This window comes from Pezoporus occidentalis, unplaced genomic scaffold (genome assembly GCF_034315485.1).
Source record: "Pezoporus occidentalis ecotype Australia unplaced genomic scaffold, CSIRO_AGI_Poc_V1 ctg29, whole genome shotgun sequence".
NCBI lineage: Eukaryota > Metazoa > Chordata > Aves > Psittaciformes > Psittacidae > Pezoporus > Pezoporus occidentalis.
The window spans coordinates 5,098,310-5,116,891 of NW_026914829.1; the positions used below are offsets into that span (position 1 = coordinate 5,098,310).

At 36.7% G+C, this 18,582-nt stretch overlaps 1 protein-coding gene across 2 annotated transcripts in view; it reads left to right on the plus strand.

The window, feature by feature from the left end:
- CSMD1 (CUB and Sushi multiple domains 1) overlaps positions 1–18,582 on the plus strand; it is a 1,153,012-nt gene that overhangs the window by 913,107 nt on the left and 221,323 nt on the right. For both annotated transcript variants that reach the window (XM_062626215.1, XM_062626216.1), the window contains exon 23: positions 8,386–8,542. In XM_062626215.1, coding sequence (XP_062482199.1) covers positions 8,386–8,542 — 157 coding nt within the window. The remainder of the gene's footprint in view (positions 1–8,385; positions 8,543–18,582) is intronic.

The following is an 18,582-nucleotide window of genomic DNA, read 5'->3' on the forward strand; positions in this document are numbered from 1 at the left end:
ATTTATTTCACTTCCTCACACAAAATGAATAAATTCTATGTCGATAGCCTCACTTTCTTTATACTAGGTTCAATTATTTATACTAGAGTATATACTAGAAAGTATATGTGACATTAAGAGTTGAGTCACATTTATAGAAGTATTAGGCTGTTTACAGTGGATTAAAATCTAAAAAAAAATTCCTAAAACGTGAACTTGGATTTTGAATACTTATGCGTCTATATTGTTTTCTCTTTGCAGCAATGTTTATGTGTAGCACAGTGATTACTTAACAAAGGACAGGTATTAATTTTGGTAAATTTTTTGTACATTTTTATTTTCTTTGTCTTGCACAGAACTATTCATTTGTGGTTTGTTTTGTTTTTTGGTTTGGTTTTGGTTTGGCTTGTTGTTTGTTTTGGTTTTTTTTCCCCAAATAAATTAATTCACTCATATGAATAGGAAAAAAGCAAGCTAACATGTAGCATTGTGATATTGTCTAAAAGTGTAATTACATAAAATTGTTTCAATTCTACGTAGGTAGCTTTTGAGCCATGGCCTAAATACATACAGATTTTGAACATGTAGTGTGCTTTTCTACAGCATGGACATTATATGTCTTTTCTTAGTAATGGCTGCTGTGTTCTTGTGTATACTGAAAATCATGACATTCATGTGGAGTGTTGAGTGTACATGAACTTACTCTTTCAAATTTATGTGTCTGAATTTTCAGAGTGAATTGGTATTTCAAATCACCAAGTATTCAGAATTGAGTTAGCAATTTGCCTTCTGGGGATCTCAGAGAAACCCATTTAACATGTCAGAAAATGCTGTCTATGTTTCTAACTTGATTTTACTATTTTTATTTACACTGAATGCTTCCCAGAAGGAGGTTAAAGATATTGTTATAGATCAAATGTTGGTGGCCATATTTTTATCTGGTTTTGTCATCTTAAGAGACTCCTTATAAGTATGAGAATTGAATTTGAAGTTATGCATTTCCTGCAAAGACCTGTAAAATTCAAAGGCTTTTAGAGATACAATAAGGGGGGGGGGGGGGGAGGATACTTTAATATACCCTTTTTTTTTTTTTTTTAGCAAATACAGGCTGGATTTGATCAGGAAATAAGTAAAACAAAAAAAAAAAAAAATCCCCAGCAGTATTAGAAAGTTGCAGCATTTTCTTCATCTTTACTCATAAAATCATGCTTATGTTGCCACCATGTGTGAAACACTGCAAGACCTTGGCCTGCTGTTTTCCTTTTAGATCAAAGAGAATTGAGGAGGTGGGCAAAACACGTAGTCTTCATTGTCCTGGAGACCCATCTTCAGTGGTCTGACAGTGCAGATCCATGAAAGTATATTTACTCTGAACAGATGCAGCAGACAAGAAAGAACTTAATTGCCCACTGAGCTGCTTGAAAATAGTACATAAGTCTCCCAGAAGCTTTGCACATATCAACGTTGTAAATAATTTAGTAAACTACCTGAAGAAAAAAAAAATCTGAAAACCCTAAACAAACATTCAAGTGACTCAATTATCCTTCAGAACATTTTATGAATAATGTCAAGCATCTTTAGAGATGTTCCCTGGAGGTGTAAGTAAGATTTGCCTGAGAGAAAGCTGTTCCGAGCAATCTGTTGGATACTTTCTTCTTTCATAGATCTCGTGATACTCGTGAGGATCCAAAAGAAGCAAAGGCAAAATTGTGGTGGTGTGTATACTGCAAGACCTTTTCTATAGTTCTGAGGCAATATAGAATAAATAAACTCTATTTATACAATTAAGCTCTCTTCCCACACAGCCTCTCCATAAGCTGTCTTTATAAAAATAAAGTATATTTCCTCTCCATTGCCATGCCAGGATGTCTTTTTACATGGAATCAACTCTTAATCTAGCCACCAGACTTACCCAGACATTGTCTGGAAGACTGTCCAAAAGAGCAAGCCAAAATCGTGACTGAAAATGTGCTGGAGGTTGAACAGGTTGTACAACTAAATGTTAATGTTTGGGGTTACTCTTTGATGTCTTAGTTTTGTTTAAATTAGTGGCTAAAGTATCTCTAGTATTCAGGTTTTATAAACTTGTCTATGTAGCTTCTGATTTCTTTAGTTGATCTATGGGAGATACTCTTCTAGACTGAACCAAAAGTTCTTTACAGTCTTGCCATGCAAGATGATACTAACTGCCTGCTTGCCACTAAAAAGACATTTTGTGATGATTTGAAGTCTGCTAACTAAAAGCAGAAGACATTCCAGCAAGCTGGCATAGGAAGCCAGCATAAAGAATTTTAGTTTTTCAAAACAATGCCAGTTATCTTGGAAACATGAGTTACCTTCCTCAGTTGACCCAAGAGGTCCATCTAGCTTGCTATGGTAATATATGCTAATATAGCTTGGTGTACTAATATATGCAAATATAATCCAGTTTCCTGACCAATTCAGGGCTGGCCAAAAGTTAAAGCATGTTATTAAGGGCATTGTCTAAAAGTTTCTTAACCACCTCTCTTCCATGGTTTGACCGTCCTCTCAGTAAAGAAATGCTTCCTAACGTCCAGTCTAAACATCCCTTCATGCAGCTTTGAACTATTCCCATGTATTCTATCCCTGGATACCAGGGAGAAGAGCTCAGCACCTCCCTTTCCACTTTGCTGCCTCAGGAAGCTGTAAAGAAAAATGTGCCTTAGCTGTGGCTGCATGCTTAGTTTAATAATCTACTCTTTTCTTCCTCTTCTTGTTCCTGTCCTGATTTGCATGGGTAGGAGATCTGAGCATGTGAGGCAGAAATAAATTTTCGTGTACTCTGGCAAGATCTACAGTCTGAGCAGTTGGGAAATTAAAGACACTCTCCAAAGACTTACCTTTACCCACAGCTTTGGCAGGGCTGTGGACTTCTGAAGTGTGTTTTCTTGCCTAGCTGTACCCTAAACAAGAGAAAATACTTTACAAACATCAGCCTTTTATCTTGTGTCTGCACAGAGGAAAGTCTCAAGACTTGCCTTACAGGTGTCTTGCAAGGGGTGCACTAAGGCTTAAGAGTACTTATAAACCTTGTGCTGAAATGCAGGGCGTTTTCCCATATGAACATCTTACTCTGTTTTTAAAGAAAATATGTGCGTATGTGATGTTGCACTTGGTACTGATGTCCAGGTTTCGTTAGCAGAGGAATGCAGGAGTGCCAGACGCAGCCAGTTCCAAACGCATCCAACCCAAGCACTGCAGAGCATGGCTGAGCCAACCCTGCAGGGGGGAGTGCCTCTGGGGTAGCGTGTGTAAGAAAGGGCAAAAAACACTGCACAGTAGTGTCTGAGAAAGAGGAGTGAGTAAAACAAGCTTGAGAAACAATCCGTATTGAAAATGTCAAGGTTGACCCACCATGAATGTCTTAAGAAGTACACAGTATTGCTACTTACAGAATCATAGAATCATAGAATAGTTGATGTAGGATTGCTAAGAATTTCATGAGGATGTAATGAAAAGATCTAGGAATATATATAAGAAGGTTCATTAACAATGTCAGCAAGCTGTACAGGAATTATCTCTCAAGCCATCAAGCAATATTTTAAAAGCATTTCCCTTTGGGATAATTTTATTCCATAAATATCTCTGCAATTAAGGAAAATTGCAAAGTTTAACTGTAAGTAATTTCTTTTCACTGCCAGGATAAGAAACTGATGTTTAGGAAAGTCTATCCAGCATTTCCTTCTCCTTCAGGTGTGTGTCTGTTTTTACATTTCCACAGTGGGTGCAGATGCATTAGCACTCTTACTAGAGCATTTTGTCTCATGAATAATTGTAGCACTGTCCTCTTGCTTGCATATGTTAACCCCAGCAGTAGAGCAAGCACTTTCTTTTCAGTTCCTCACAAATGTTTAGCTGAAATGGGGCATCCCTGAATGCTTAAGCTACATTTATCCTAGTGCTCCAAACAATGCTGTGATCATTCCCTACTGCCCCTGAGGCCAGCTTCTGCCTTTGACTGCATCCGTAATGTTAAACTCTCTATCTTACAAAACAAGGTGTCTCACTCAAGCTGTCTCTCAGAAACAGTCCCTGGCCTATATGGCTCCTGCAGTAATGCTTTCTCAGGTAAGATTTGTGAGGGTGTTAGTGAGTCTGCATTAAATGCTTTCCAAGGGTGTACTGACAATAAAATACTGCCTAGACAATCAAGTTGTGGTGACTAGACTCCTACTCAGGCAGTGTTTACTTGCTTTGAATATATAAATTACCTTTAGCTGTGTATATTCAACCAACTTTACTGTTGGCAGGCACAGGTGCAAATATTGAGGCTGTGGTACATAGGAAATGGCATACAATTGTCAAGGGTATTTCTAACATCAGTAAGACTGGTGCATGAGGAAGGGTCAAAACTAATGCTTTCAAGAAGAATATGCGCAACTTAATGATTATAATTCACGGGCAAAGCTTTCTATAGCTATGACAAGTTTTGAACTTTTGGAATCTGAAGTGAAGTAAAGAAATAGAAACAGAATCACAATTTTGAGGAATATGGCAAAAGTGAGTACCTGGATTATCTCTTTATTTTAAAGTTTATCCTTTTTTAGTCACTAACACTTCAGCTTCCCAATTTCATTGTTTTAACTGCCACTTGAAATTCATAATTTGTTAAAGTGGCGACTTGTGGAGAAATCCTTATAGTGTCACCATCAATTTGTTAGAGATAAGAGGTAAACCAGAATTTCATGTATTTCATCTATTTGGACAAAAAGACTTCCAATTATAGCAAGTGAATTATATTGCAAATTGGTTCTCCTAAATGAGTTAAACATACACACTATGTATGAGTGGTGATGTTTAGACTACTGTATTAGATGTGTTCCTTGGCTATGGAGGCAGACACGTGACCGAATACAGTGGTTGCACACAAGCTGCCTATAGAGAATGGCCCTTGGCCTATGCTAATTGCGAAACCATGACCAAGAAAATGTTCCATGTTAGGGAAAATACCTTTTTTTTTTTTTTTCCCCCTGAGTTGGATCAAACAAATTATCAGGTTATGCATGGAGGTTCAGTGCTTATATTTGTTCAGTAACACTGTTTCAGTTACTGGCATACACATGTACCTCCTTATACCTGTAATGTTAAAAACAGCTGGTCAAGTGTCACCAGTTAAAAATAATTGCAGCTTTTTTTTACAGCTCCTTTCACATGATCCCTCTTATTTTTATTTCATAAAACAATGTTTTCGTTTGTGTCTGGATTCATAGAATCATAGAATATTTAGGGTTGGAAAGGACCTTAAGATCATCTAGTTCCAACCCCCCTGCTATGGGCAGGGACACCTCACACTAAACCATGTCACCCAAGGCTTTGTCCAACCTGGCCTTGAACACTGCCAGGGCTGGAGCATTCACAGCCTCCCTGGGCAACCCATGCCAGTACCTTACCAACCTCACAGTAAAGAACTTCTTCCTTATATCCAACCTAAACTTCCCCTGTTTAAGTTTTAACCCATTACCCCTTGTCCTATCACTACAGTCCCTAATGACGAGCTCTTCCCCAGCATCCCTATAGGCCCCCTTCAGATACTGGAAGGCTGCTATGAGGTCTCCATGCAGCCTTCTCTTCTCCAGGCTGAACAGTCCCAACTTCCTCAGCCTGTCTTCATACGGGAGGTGCTCCAGTCCCCTGATCATCCTTGTGGGCCTCCTCTAGACTTGTTCCAACAGCTCCATGTCCTTCTTATGTTGAGGAAACCAGAACTACACACAGTATTCTGAGTGGGGTCTCACAAGAGCAGAGTAGAGGGGCAGGATCACCTCCTTCTACATGCTGGTCACGCTCCTTTTGATGCATCCCAGGACACGGTGGGCTTTCTGGGCTGCAAGTGCACACTGCTGTTTCACGTTAAGTTTCTCACTGACCAACGCCCCCAAGTCCTTCTCCTCAGGGCTGCTCTGAATCTCATCTCTGCCCAACCTGTAGCTGTGCCTGGGATTGCTCTGACCCAGGAGTAGGACCTTGCACTTGGCATGGTTAAACCTCATGAGGTTGGCATCAGCCCACCTCACAAGTGTGTCAAGGTCCCTCTGGATGGCATTCCTTCCCTCCAGCCTATCAACCAAACCACACAGCTTGGTGTCATCAGCAAACTCGCTGAGGGTGCACTCAATCCCACTGTCCATGTCAGCGACAAAGATGTTAAACAAGACCGGTCCCAACACCGATCCCTGAAGGACACCACGTTACTGGTCTCCAGCCGGACATTGAGCCATTGACCACAACTCCTTTTGTGTGGCCCTCCAGCCAGTTCTTTATCCACCGAGTGGTCCATCCATCAAATTGATGTCTCTCCAATTTAGAGACAAGGATGTCGTGTGGGACAGTGTCGAACACGTTGCACAAGTCCGGGTAGACGACATCAACTGCTCTCTCCCTGTCCATCAGTTCTGTAGCCCCATCATAGAAGGCCACCAAATTGGTCAGGCAGGATTTCCATATCTTGATTTAACTTGCTGATCCTCAGGTAGGAAGACTGTCTGTACCAGTCAGTGAGGTAGAACAGTGTTGGAACAGGATGTCTAAGGGATAATTGTAGTAATCAGCTGGTTTTGCTTTTTCTTTGTTCTTTAAAGATGAATAAGAATAATTTGATTTTAGCGATTTTTATTAATGACAAAAATAGAACACTCCATTCAAAGTAATCTCTTAAACCAAGTAAAATATATCTGTGCTTTTTACATAGTGTGTGTGTTCAGAATGTTATTAAAAAAATAAGTCTTGTGGTAACCAAATGCTTATTTATTTTGTACAATAGGTTTCTAGCTCTGATAAAAAGTATAGTCAGTTTGTGGAAGTGATCTATAGTTCTGTCCCAGGACAATGGTAGCAGCTTGGAAGCAGTTTTTCAAATGCTGTTAGCATGGCTTAAAGTCCTATTTCTGCCATGAGATAGACATTAAGTATGTGCTTACACAAATCTTGAAATACAATTGATTGGGTCTTCTGTTAGTTTATTTATGTGCCTTGATAAAAGGCAGTCTTTGCCTTACTAATAAGGACAGAATGTATTATTCTATCAATGTCTAGCATGATATTTTTAAAAAAGCTTCTCCTAGGGAAAGTAATTATTTAAATATGTGTATGTTTATTAAACTAAATTTATGCTTTTATTTTAAAAAAATCTTTATGTACATTGTTTTTATTATTTTATTTGCTAATGTCAGCACTCAAGATGAATGAGGTGTTTTCAGGACATACACCTATGTTGATGGTGTATGCTGGTATTTTCTCCACTGAGGAAATAGCTCTGCTTTTAACTGTAGGTCATCATCCATAAGTGTAGCTGCAGTTGTCTGTCCTCTCAAAAGATGCCTTTCTAAATTTCATTAATGTCTGTGACCCAAATGTAGCAATTTAGATTGTTAAATGGGTTGGCTATATTTCTACAGTCAGTAAAAGACTAAATGTCTACAGTCTCTGTAGACATCTGAGATCAGGGTAAATTGTCTTTTACTTCATATTAGAAATTAGCTGTTCAGATTCCCCACATGCTTTTGAATAAGCATCTGCATGATGTATGGTATATGTTTTGGAAGTATGAAACACAGATCATATTTGCCTATTTTTTTCATGAGAAAGTAGAGGTGAATTATTTAATTTAAAGGAGAAACTGGCTTTTTAAACAAATTAATCTTGAGAGGGAAAAAAAAAACAAAAACCACAGAAGACTGTTAGGCAGTTGGGGCTTTCAGGGTTTTACAATAAGCAAAAGTAAGTTTTCCCACTCTAGCCAACTCTTTGTTCTTGTCCTGTATTGAACAATCAAAAGGTCATTCATTCCAGGATCTGGAAAACTACAGAGGTTAATATTGTTGATGTTGTTTTCCATTGAATGATTTCAATAAAGTAACATGGTAAATAGGAATATCTCTACACTTAGTTTGGAAATAGACTCACATACCTTTTTTGAAGATCTATCTTTCTTTGTTACAACCTGTAGTAAGCTAAAAATTACTGCAGGCTCAGAGTCTGAAATAAAAGGTCTTGAGTACCTCACTTCTGCTGTTGATATTTCCAGACAGGAGACAACAGAGTAAAGGTAAACCCTTACAGCCTTCCTTCAGTGGTGATTTCAGAAATCATATGTCTGTTAGCCTTTGTGAATAATCATGAAAAATAATCTGTATATAAGTATTAATTTAATTCAAGATGAACTCACAAAACTGAAAAGGAAAAAAGACTATAAAATACCTTAAGCGTGACAGAATATTTTATATTTCACTGAACTGCATAACCAAGTGGTATGTACCTCACAAATGGAAACATTAACTTTTTGGAGAAACAGTTGGCAATACATAGTTAACTTATTGTATAAACTAATGTTTTTTCATATATTTAGATTTGATGACCAGTTTTATACTATTACTTTGTTTCTACAAGGTATATGATGGAAAAGACAGTTCTTCACGTTCTCTGGGAGTCTTCACCAAAAACGACATGATGGGAGTTATCCTTAATAGCACCTCTAACCATTTGTGGATAGAGTTTAATACCAATGGATCTGATACTGAACAAGGATTTCAGCTCACTTATACAAGTAAGTAACTCACATATACGGTCTGACTGATTGTTTTGTGGGGCAATATATATTACTTAGTTGCAGTGGTTTCTCATGGAATGTTGAAGATAATGTACTCCATGGAGGGGAGGGGAATATAACACTAGGGATAGCTAGTTTATTTCCAGCGTGCATAACGAGATGTTTTGTCCAGGTTTCCAGGAATCTTCAAGCTCCCTTTACCTTCATTTTTATTGCCTTTTACATCAATTTCCATAAGCTCCTGTTGAATCCTTCAGAGCAGAGCACCATACCATACTGTGGCGCAGAAATGAAATCTTATCTTTTTCTAGTATATCTGCTGGTTTCCCTTTGTATTGGAGCCAGCTGTGGAATATGCAGAAATCATTCACTTGCCCTTATGTGTTTCTGTTGTGCCTGGTAAACTTGAAATTTTGTCATCCTACCTTTAGCATTTATTTTTTTTTCAGAGAAGCATAAAAGAAGGGAAGGTTTTTCTGCCTAGATAAAATGTATTGAAGTGATTCATTTATTTGTTTTTTAAAACTAGATATTATATATGCTTTAATTTTGGTTCAGAATCCAGAAAGAACCACTAGGTGAATCTACTCTGATTTGCCAGTAGAGACTGTAGATTCTTTTTCCTTTGAAAAAAGAAACAAATTTTTTTTAAATAATCTTATATTAAAGGCACTGATTTCAAGGGACTTAAATCAGTCCCTTTCAAAACCTGCAACAGAGATTATTTCTACCTACCATTTAGAGATAGGATTTGATGTAAAGATAGAATTATATGTTATTTCTGCATCCAATAGCTTAGTTTTGTTATACTTCAGTTTGCAATTCTAGATTTGCTCTCCCAAATTTTTCTGTGTAAGTTAATATATGATAATTCAAGTCTTGAGAATTTTTTTCTTGGCTGTTTGATTAGTTTTAAATACATTTTCTATTCTTCCAAGTATTTTCACTCTTTCTGAAGCATGTAGACAGTCCTCTAACAGTAATTTTAGTAATACTGTGTACAGATGCGAAACTCACTTTCCTGTTTCTTCGTAACATTTTACTCACATGAGACAGTCCCCATTTATAAATATTGTGTAATTCCTCACTTTGCATGTGTGTTTTCAGGAAGCCAAATTAAAAATGATACATTTTAAGATAGTGTTTTCTATCACCTGTAAAAAGATAACTTACTGTGTGTTATTTCCAAACACCTCAGTTTGGGACTTTTCACCATTTATAAATTTATTCAAGGAGAAGATGCATTCTTTCGGAATGTTTTGAAAATATGTTGCAGTGCTGACTCCCATTAAATATCCAAGCAATATTTTATAGCTTAAATACAGTTGAAAATTATCGTCTTTACTTGACTGGATATTTTTGGTGCAGTTCCAGTGTAGTTTCTAAACAAATGCTTCCAATTTGCACTTGGTAAATAAATCAAACATAAAATCAATCAAAGTATCATAAAGTAGTTTGGGTTGAAATGGACCTTAAAGATTGTCTTGTTCCAACCCTCCTGCCATGGGTAGGGACACTTTCCACCAGACCAGGTTGCTCAAAGCCCCATCCAACCTGGGCTTGAGCACTTCCAGGGGTGGAGCAGCCACAGCTTCTCTGATTAACTTTTTCCAGTGAAGAATTCCTTATATCTAATCTAAATCTACCCTCTTTAAAGTTATTTCCCCATGTCCTATTGCTGCATGTCCTTGTAAAAAGATAATTATCTGATTAGATTAATCAAGCTGCTGTTTACAGCTGGAAATAACTTCCCTGCAAGATTACTCTGCAGTTTGTTCACTTTTAAGATCAAAATAGAATGCCAGATTCTTTAACATTACTAAAACAAAGACAAAAATAAAAATTATTCAATTGTGCTTTCACTGAGGGAAATGAGAAATAAGTATGCTGGTGTGGGAAAATCACTCGGGATGAGGTGGGGAAGGAAATAGAGAAAACTGGGGTGTAACTGAAATAGTATTATAGAAACTTTTTTAGGGTAAAATACAGTTGCCACTTTCAGGATGGTTGGCATGAAAGGAATCTATTCCATCATGGTTCCCTAGGCAACAGACCCTGCTATCCTAGAGGAGCAATGGAAGGTGAAGCGTGGTGAAGACACCATGGCCAGGCTCTGTTGTACTCCCTGCAGGACTGGGAACTCAAGTACCATACAGCTGCTAAACCATACAGCAGTGGTCAAATGGGAAATACAGGAGATGTCTGTTGCTGAGCCAACAGATGTGGCAAAATCACTTTCCTTAGGTGAACCTTGCTCATTATAATACACACACCTCCATCCAAAGCTACCCACCTCCAAGATACCACCACCCCTCACTGACCGTACACTTTATATTTTTAATCGGCTATATCTTTAAATGAGAAGTGAGTTTTACACCAATCAGTAATAAAAGAATTTATGACTGTAGTCACTCAAGCTCCACCTGAGATTAAAGAAAAGTATAAAAGTGAATGAGAGAGGGAAGGAGATAGGGAAGAGTCCATTGTAACTTCTGGGATCAGCTGATGGGCTGAACCTGTCTTCTCCCTTACAGTGGCTGCATATTGCATAAGAACATATATGCACTAAATAACTAACACTAGCTGTTATTAGTGATTATTGTCTGCTTGTGTATTGCTTCAAGCTTGTTTTTACTAACAGTACCTATCACTGGCAATCAGGAACCTTAACTTGACATGATAATAATAATAAAGAGTGTAATCCCGTAAACTGTTAGTCTTTCGTGGGTGCTAGCAATTGGTGTCATCAGGTAACATAAAGTGAGAAGACCTATTGATGGGTCCCCCTTATGCTGTTGGCACATTTCCCTGAATGAGTCAGTTGAATCACTCTCCAACCCAGCAGGACTGTTCAGTGAAGGGTCCCTATAATGGAATGCTGACAGACTGGTCAGGCACAGGGGTCTTGGCTTTCCTGGGGTGCTGATAAACAGACCAAACACTAGGGGTTGAGAAAATCTCCCCCTTTCACATGACAGCTGGAGTGAATGAAATTGAGTAATTAATATCATAATACTGTTAGGACTAGGAGAAGTGATGGTGTAGTAAGTCTAGTGATAAATCAGTTGTGGTTATTCCCTATCTGGTTGCTGAGTTCTTGCTGTCCACAAGGGAAACATCAACTGCCCTTAGTTGTTGGTCTTTGTCGTACTTTTCTTCCCATTAAAGGTATTGAAATTAAGATTACTGCAGCTTTGACATTTGAATTTTAGAGCTATTGCAATGCAATTAACTTAAAAATGTACTATTTCAGTTCTGTGCAGCTACCTTTTTATCTTTTGTAACATTGCATCCTGTGGATAAAGTTAAATTTACAAATACAACAGAAGAAGGTAATGATCCATAAGAACAAAGCTGTGGATAAAGAAACTTTTCTTTGTGTATTCAGGATCTGATTACTGACATAATAAACTGGAATTCTATAAACTCAGCATCTGAGTTGCTTGTATAAATTGCAGAAATTAGTATGTACACAGATATTAAAAGGAAATCTTTGAAAGATTCAAGTTCTATGAAATCTGCTGTAGAGGAAATTGCTTCAGAGTGAGAACAATGCTGAATGGAAGCTAGAAATTATAGTAATTTTATTATTTGATCTATAATTACAAGTTGTTTTCAAGGAAATGGATTTAGGACAATGAGTAGAGATTTTTCTTTCACTAGAAAGGATCATGAGATCAATAGAGGTCTGCATGTAAAACTGGAAGTTTATATATATATATGTTGTAGCCACAACTGACTTGTGGTTTTGTTGTTGGTGGTGAGAAAGTGACAGTTTTTCTTTCATAATTACAGTTTTACAATTTGGGGGATTTCCCTACTCCCCCCCAACCCCAGTCATCCAATGAGAACTTTTCTCTCTTGGAAACCTCTTGGCTTTTTTGGGGGAAGAGAAGATGTAGCCGTAGGCACTGTGCTTTGTGCTGTCATGTCAGTGATATTTAATGTTAAATTGATATTCAAATTGAAATGAAATCTTATTGATGCCACACAGTGACAGGCAGTAAGGGAAAACACAGCTGTCTAGTAAAAGTAACAAGCTGCAACTTTAAATAAGGAATATTGCAGTACAGCTTCTGAATAACAAACAATCCCTGCAGTGTCTAGCCACTCCCCTATTGCACTCCTGACACCAGAGGAATTTTAACCATGACTGTTTTCACTCATCTTATGGAGAACTGAACTTACTCTTACTTGTGTCAGAAGTGCTTGCTTCCTACTGTTTAATCCTCATTCCTTGAACAGTCTCACTTTTCTTTGTTATTGAAAAAGCAAAAGCAGTCCCCCCACACTTCATCAGACATGTCATATACAAATGTTTTGTGATGCTCTGAATACTGCGTAATGATAACTCCTCCATGGTCTGTGTGGAGCTGTACAGATCACAGAGTACTCAGCACTGTATTGTACTTCCACAGCGATTGCTCTTAACTTCTCTGAAGATAACTTATACAGTAATTTTACTTGTGTCTCATTTGGTGCACGTAGATGTCAGTGCAAAAATTACTTTTCCACTTTTTTTGTTTGCTGGTATCTGTGTCATTGCAAGTTCCTTGTACTGGCAGTGGCCGCAGATAGCATGAAGTTGATCTCAGTCCTTATCCAGACATCCACTCTTTTAGGAGCAGATACCTAGCTCTCTGTGGCAATTTCATGGTTCCCCAGTCCTGTAGAGGATATAATAGGAGCAAAAGTTTCACTTACCTGCAGAATAACCCTTGGAGTCTGTTGTAATGAGTAAGTGAAACAATCCATCCAGGAATACTGTTAGATAATATCTGTAGGAATGTGTCTGGCTGCACTGCACACTCAGCAGAATGTTCTGCCTCACAGCAGACTCCTGTGTGTTGCAGAAACATGCAGATTTAACTTTCTGAAGGCCTTTTACTTACCTATTCCTGATTTGCTGCTACGGGTTAAAAATTAAGTTTCCCTTAAACGTGAAATTAGATGTTTTCCTGCACTTCTGTGCTAAGATGGAAATGACGTCTGGAAAAATTCTTGCTAAGGATTTTTTTGAGAGTGAATGTTATGTAGACTTAGGTCTTAATTGTAACTTGCACCAGTTTTGAATCCATGACCGTTTCTTTCACTGAAAGCAGAATTCTGCATGGCTATCATTTCTGCCAAAAGAGTGGGCAAGATTCAGGCCCTTGAGCTGGGCTCAGCTCCATAGAACTTGCATCAAATTCTGTCAAGCATTGCTGAAAGAAATGAGGTTTAGGATTCTATATGGATAGGTTTGTTGTTTTTTTTTTTAAAATATAGGTTTAATATTTTAATTTGCGTTTATTATCCTCTCTATCATGAACAATTGGCAGTTGTACAGCAGTGTTTGGTCTCCAGATACACTTTTCAGTTTTATGAAAAGAAATTTTGAAAGACATTTCTCAGACATGATACATTCATGTCTGGTTTGGCATTCAGAGTATTCTGTTATTGCTAAAGACTTAGTTCTAACTTTCCATTTAAGTTCTGTGTTATAAACATTCTCTACCCCTACACGTTTCAAGGAATAGTGAAAATTAGTGCATGGAAGAGCACAAATGTGAATTAGCATCATCTAAATTTATATAAATGGTTTAAACCTGGAAATTAATTGAAGAGAATCCTGAACTGAAAATGAATTTAGTTCATAACCTATTCTAAAGTAATTGAAAATGTTATGTCAGTGAAAACAATGTTCTGAAACTGCAAACTCAGTCAATTATTCCAGCACACAAACAGACTCAAATTCAGAAAAACAGCGGCTTTGCCTCAGGCTGTACAGTGTCAGTTGAGCAGAACAATCCAGTAATGAAAAGAAGCTCCTGCAATTTCCTTTCAGTAACTAACTGGTCTAAGAGATCTGTTGCAAAGAGAACCTTCACACACTGCAATAAAAATGTAAGAGAAAGTGTAATGAAAATAAGCAAAAGGAAAGAAATCATTAATGAGTATGTATTAACCTATATGTATATATACGATTCTATGATTCTGTGATCATTTTAAGAGCAATACAGTTATATGACTAACCCCAAATTAATGTTAAGTTGCATTCCATGCATAGGAAAAACTATTCTAGAAGAAAGTCAAATTTGAAAAATTGCAAAATAAATGTTTTATAAATGCCAGAAGTAAGGATTATTTTATATTTTTAAAAAGGTCTAGTTCTATGGAGCCATTATAGACTTTGCAATTATATGTATGTGTAGTTGAATTTATGCAGTTTCATCTGGGATTTGTTCCAAAAGTTTGCCCATTTTCTTTTGCCCAATTTCTCTGCTTTTCACAAAAAGACTCCTGTTTGTTTGCAGTGAATCATTTCCTCCTTTTCCATGTTTTACATGAGTAGACAGTAGTGTTACTGACAATTTCTTTCCACTACTGTAAGTGTCAGAAATTTCCCACGAGCAAAAATATCCTGTCTGAAATCTTAGGACACTTGAACAGAGCTGCCACTACCTTATTGTTCTTTACCCCTGGCCTTCTCATCTACTTTGGCCTCATGTTGGGTGAAAACACGGTTATTTCCAATTTAGGATTATTGGCTCAACCTTCTCTGTTTGGGAAAAGAGAAGCTAGAGCTAATAAGTATGAGACAAGGACAACAGTTGTCATTATTATCCAACTAATTATCTTCTTCATAAGCAGTTCTTTATGTCAGGCAGATAACCTGCACTTAGAAACCTAATATGTTGGACTAATCTTCCTCATAAGCTCCTTCTTGCTGTAGTTCAAATGTAAGATCTTTTAAGTGCCTCATTGCTGATTTGCTAACTTAAATTTATGAAATTGTAAACTGTAACAATATAACTATAAAATATGAGCAACACAAATCTAAAGATATGACTCTGTTCCATATTCTCATACTGTTATACTAAAGTAAAATCTTATATATGGTTTGTGCTTTGTTTTAATTTTAGACATTTCAGGTCATTTGTGTATGCCCTTGAGATCAATGTTTGATCATATCTTTCTCCTGACAGATTTTTTTTCAGTTTTTGAAAAATTTTGAAATCTCATCTATTAAAACATTCGTATAAAATAAATTAGATAACTATTTCACTAATTTTTAAATGTTGAATTTACATAGACTTTATGAAAACATGGATTTTAAGTAAAAAAAAAACAACAAACACCATAATTCATTTGTAAGGATTTTAACAGTTCAGGTGCATTATAAGAGGGAATTGTTTACATTTCTACAGATCAAACTTGTTGTGCTAGAATCTAGTAACTTTTTATAACTAAATATTAGCAATAAACAGAGAAGAGATTTTTCAGTCATCAAATTTCTGTTTCTAATTATTCAAAACTGTAAGAAAGTTGTCCAATCATAAATTATTTCTTCAAAAATGCATAATATTAAAATCATCCTGCCAAGCTGTGTGCATTTGATACATGAGCAGAATGCATTAGAAAGCAGACTGTTCCGAAAATAAAGGTGAATACTGTAAACCTTTTTATTTCTATTCCTTCCCCTTCTGTAAATTTTCTATGTGGAGAAAGTTGCTTAAGACAGAAAGATGAAAGGTAGACAAGATTTATGTGTTTCTCATTATCAAAGCTGTTCACCACAGTGTATTTAGAACTTGGATTTCAAAAGTGCTGGGCATCAGTAACATTAGCCAGAATAACAGGTGCTGTGTTTGTTTCCCTGTCAGCATGCGAAAGCATGAGTGAAGCTGCAGATGGTGGGGATTTTTAGCTTTCAGTCCTGTCTGTGCCACACTGTTTTTTTATAAGCTTGTACAAGTTCTTTCCCATGTTTCAATCCGTCCTTTATGTTCATGCTGACTCTATTACTTAGAGTGAGTATTCTAGAAAAGACTGTGAGGACATGAATACGTTTGTAATCACTGAACTGTTTGGTAGGTGTTAAGCCAAAGTACCTTGCACTAAATAACACAAGAAAAAAAAGTACGGTTTCATGGTAATGTTTTTTCTTTTCTTCCTGTCCCTTCCCTGCTCCTCTCTCGCCCCAACCCCAACCCCCCCCCCCCCCCCCAAAAAAAGAAAAGATCAGAGCAGTGCTCGTCTTGCAAGTAACCTACGGAATGTTTTTAAGTACTGACTGTAGCCCTCCTTGACTTACTGTTTCTAAAGGGGGCTTAGACAGGGAGCATTCCTGAAGATAATCTCTCCACACATTATGTTAGGGTTCTTAAACTCACATGGAATCTCAGCTTTAATCCCTGCTTCTCTTATATTGAGTATAAATGATAGTAATTAATTTGCTTGCTGATTGCAAAGATTACTAGTATGGTTTCTATATATGCTCAGTAATCATCTTGATACAGGCACATATATTTGCATACATATCTCTTGCAAGTATTGGTAGATACAAACCAAACTGTATTTCAATAAAATAATCACATACAAAGACTCTCTTCTACTACCTGTTTCTATGTATTTATCCAGCTTCTTGATTTTTTTTTTCCCTTTTATATATGTAGATGTTAAAGCTGAAAAGGGGAGAAAGGAAATTATAGATAGGACATATGGACCCAAAGAATCTATTTTGAAGTTGGCAGCCTGAAAACTTTTTGTAGCATACTTATTACAGAAGAAAATTACAGAAAATAATTCTTTTTCATTTTATGCTCAAAAGACTTGTTACTGACAATATGTACACTAGTCAAACATAAATTGCCAGTAGATTGCGAAGCTTTTGAGAAAGTGTACCTCTCAATTTCCATAGGATACAAAGCAGCAGGTATCATTACTTACTGTGAACTCATTCTGCTGTACAAGCATGTAGAAATATATGGGTTTATTTGAAAAATGTGTCTCCTTTGGTCTCTTTCAGATGATCTGTGTTAGAATGTAAAATATTCAATCACCAAGACATAAAAATCTTTCAGCCTTCCTCAAGAAAACTTTACAGATCCTAGAGAAACGTCTGGAGCTGATTTTGTCCCACTGCACACAGTCTCTGCTCATTTGTCATCCTAGAGTCTTTGAAAGTTCCTGCAAGTTTCTGATACTTCACTATATCCACATTACCCAAACACTTTTCTGTTTACAGAGTTTTCCGTCATTCTAATTAGGTAGAGATTTTGTAGTTGGTGCATTTTCCAGTACGTAATATAGACTTTCTTTCTCTACAACTGTAGGTTTCAATAGCACATAAATGGTTCCAAGACAGAATGAAAATGCCAGGAACTCTCAATTAGAATTTAACTGATTTAATTAAATCGATTATTTTATGGATGTTTAAGATACAACAACTGCAGAATGAGTATTTGTTGACATTTACATGCATTTAGAAACACATTATAGACGCTGAACATTAACTCAAGTACCATTCATGTTTTTAATTACTCTTTGGTAGTTCAAAAATAATTCTGTGCAAAACATAGATTATATTTATGAGTCTAAATTACTTTAGATTTAAGTAAGACTAATGGAGTTCTTGATGTTTCCAATGTTTTTCACATTAACTTATTTTTTAATATTAAAATACCTGTTAATATTTCCGTGTATATACTGAAATAGGACTTATATATACATATGCACTTCCTTTGGACTCATCCCAAAATATTTTACCACACCACTTTTAGACGCTAAAGATACATTATACATCATTTATGGGCTTTGTCTTCCATGGCAAGTAAAATGGAAAGACAGCATTACCTTTTGGCTGCGCAGGGCCCAGCCAGTCTGTACGTGCAGTATAGAAAGGAGTACAATTATGAGAGACTATTAAACACTCACTGGAATCCCAGAGGATGTGCTTTTAATCCTTTAGAGCTAAAGATATGAGCTTCTAAATTTTTCTTTACATTCAGAATTGTTAATCCCTCATGGCTTGTTTTGTAGCATTTTTATGGGGATTAGTGGTATTGTTTTAATAATATTTCCCCTTCTATGAAAAAACAGTAATATTAATATAAAATTCTGAGTATAAATGTACTCATCGAACCTGAGATCATTGATAGCGTTGACCAATGTGCTGTATATTATGTTTTCAGGACCTGTTCTTTAGATTAGACGTCTAAAGTTTTGCAAATACCCCACCTCGTATTTCTTTTAAAATGTCTTTACAGTTTTGT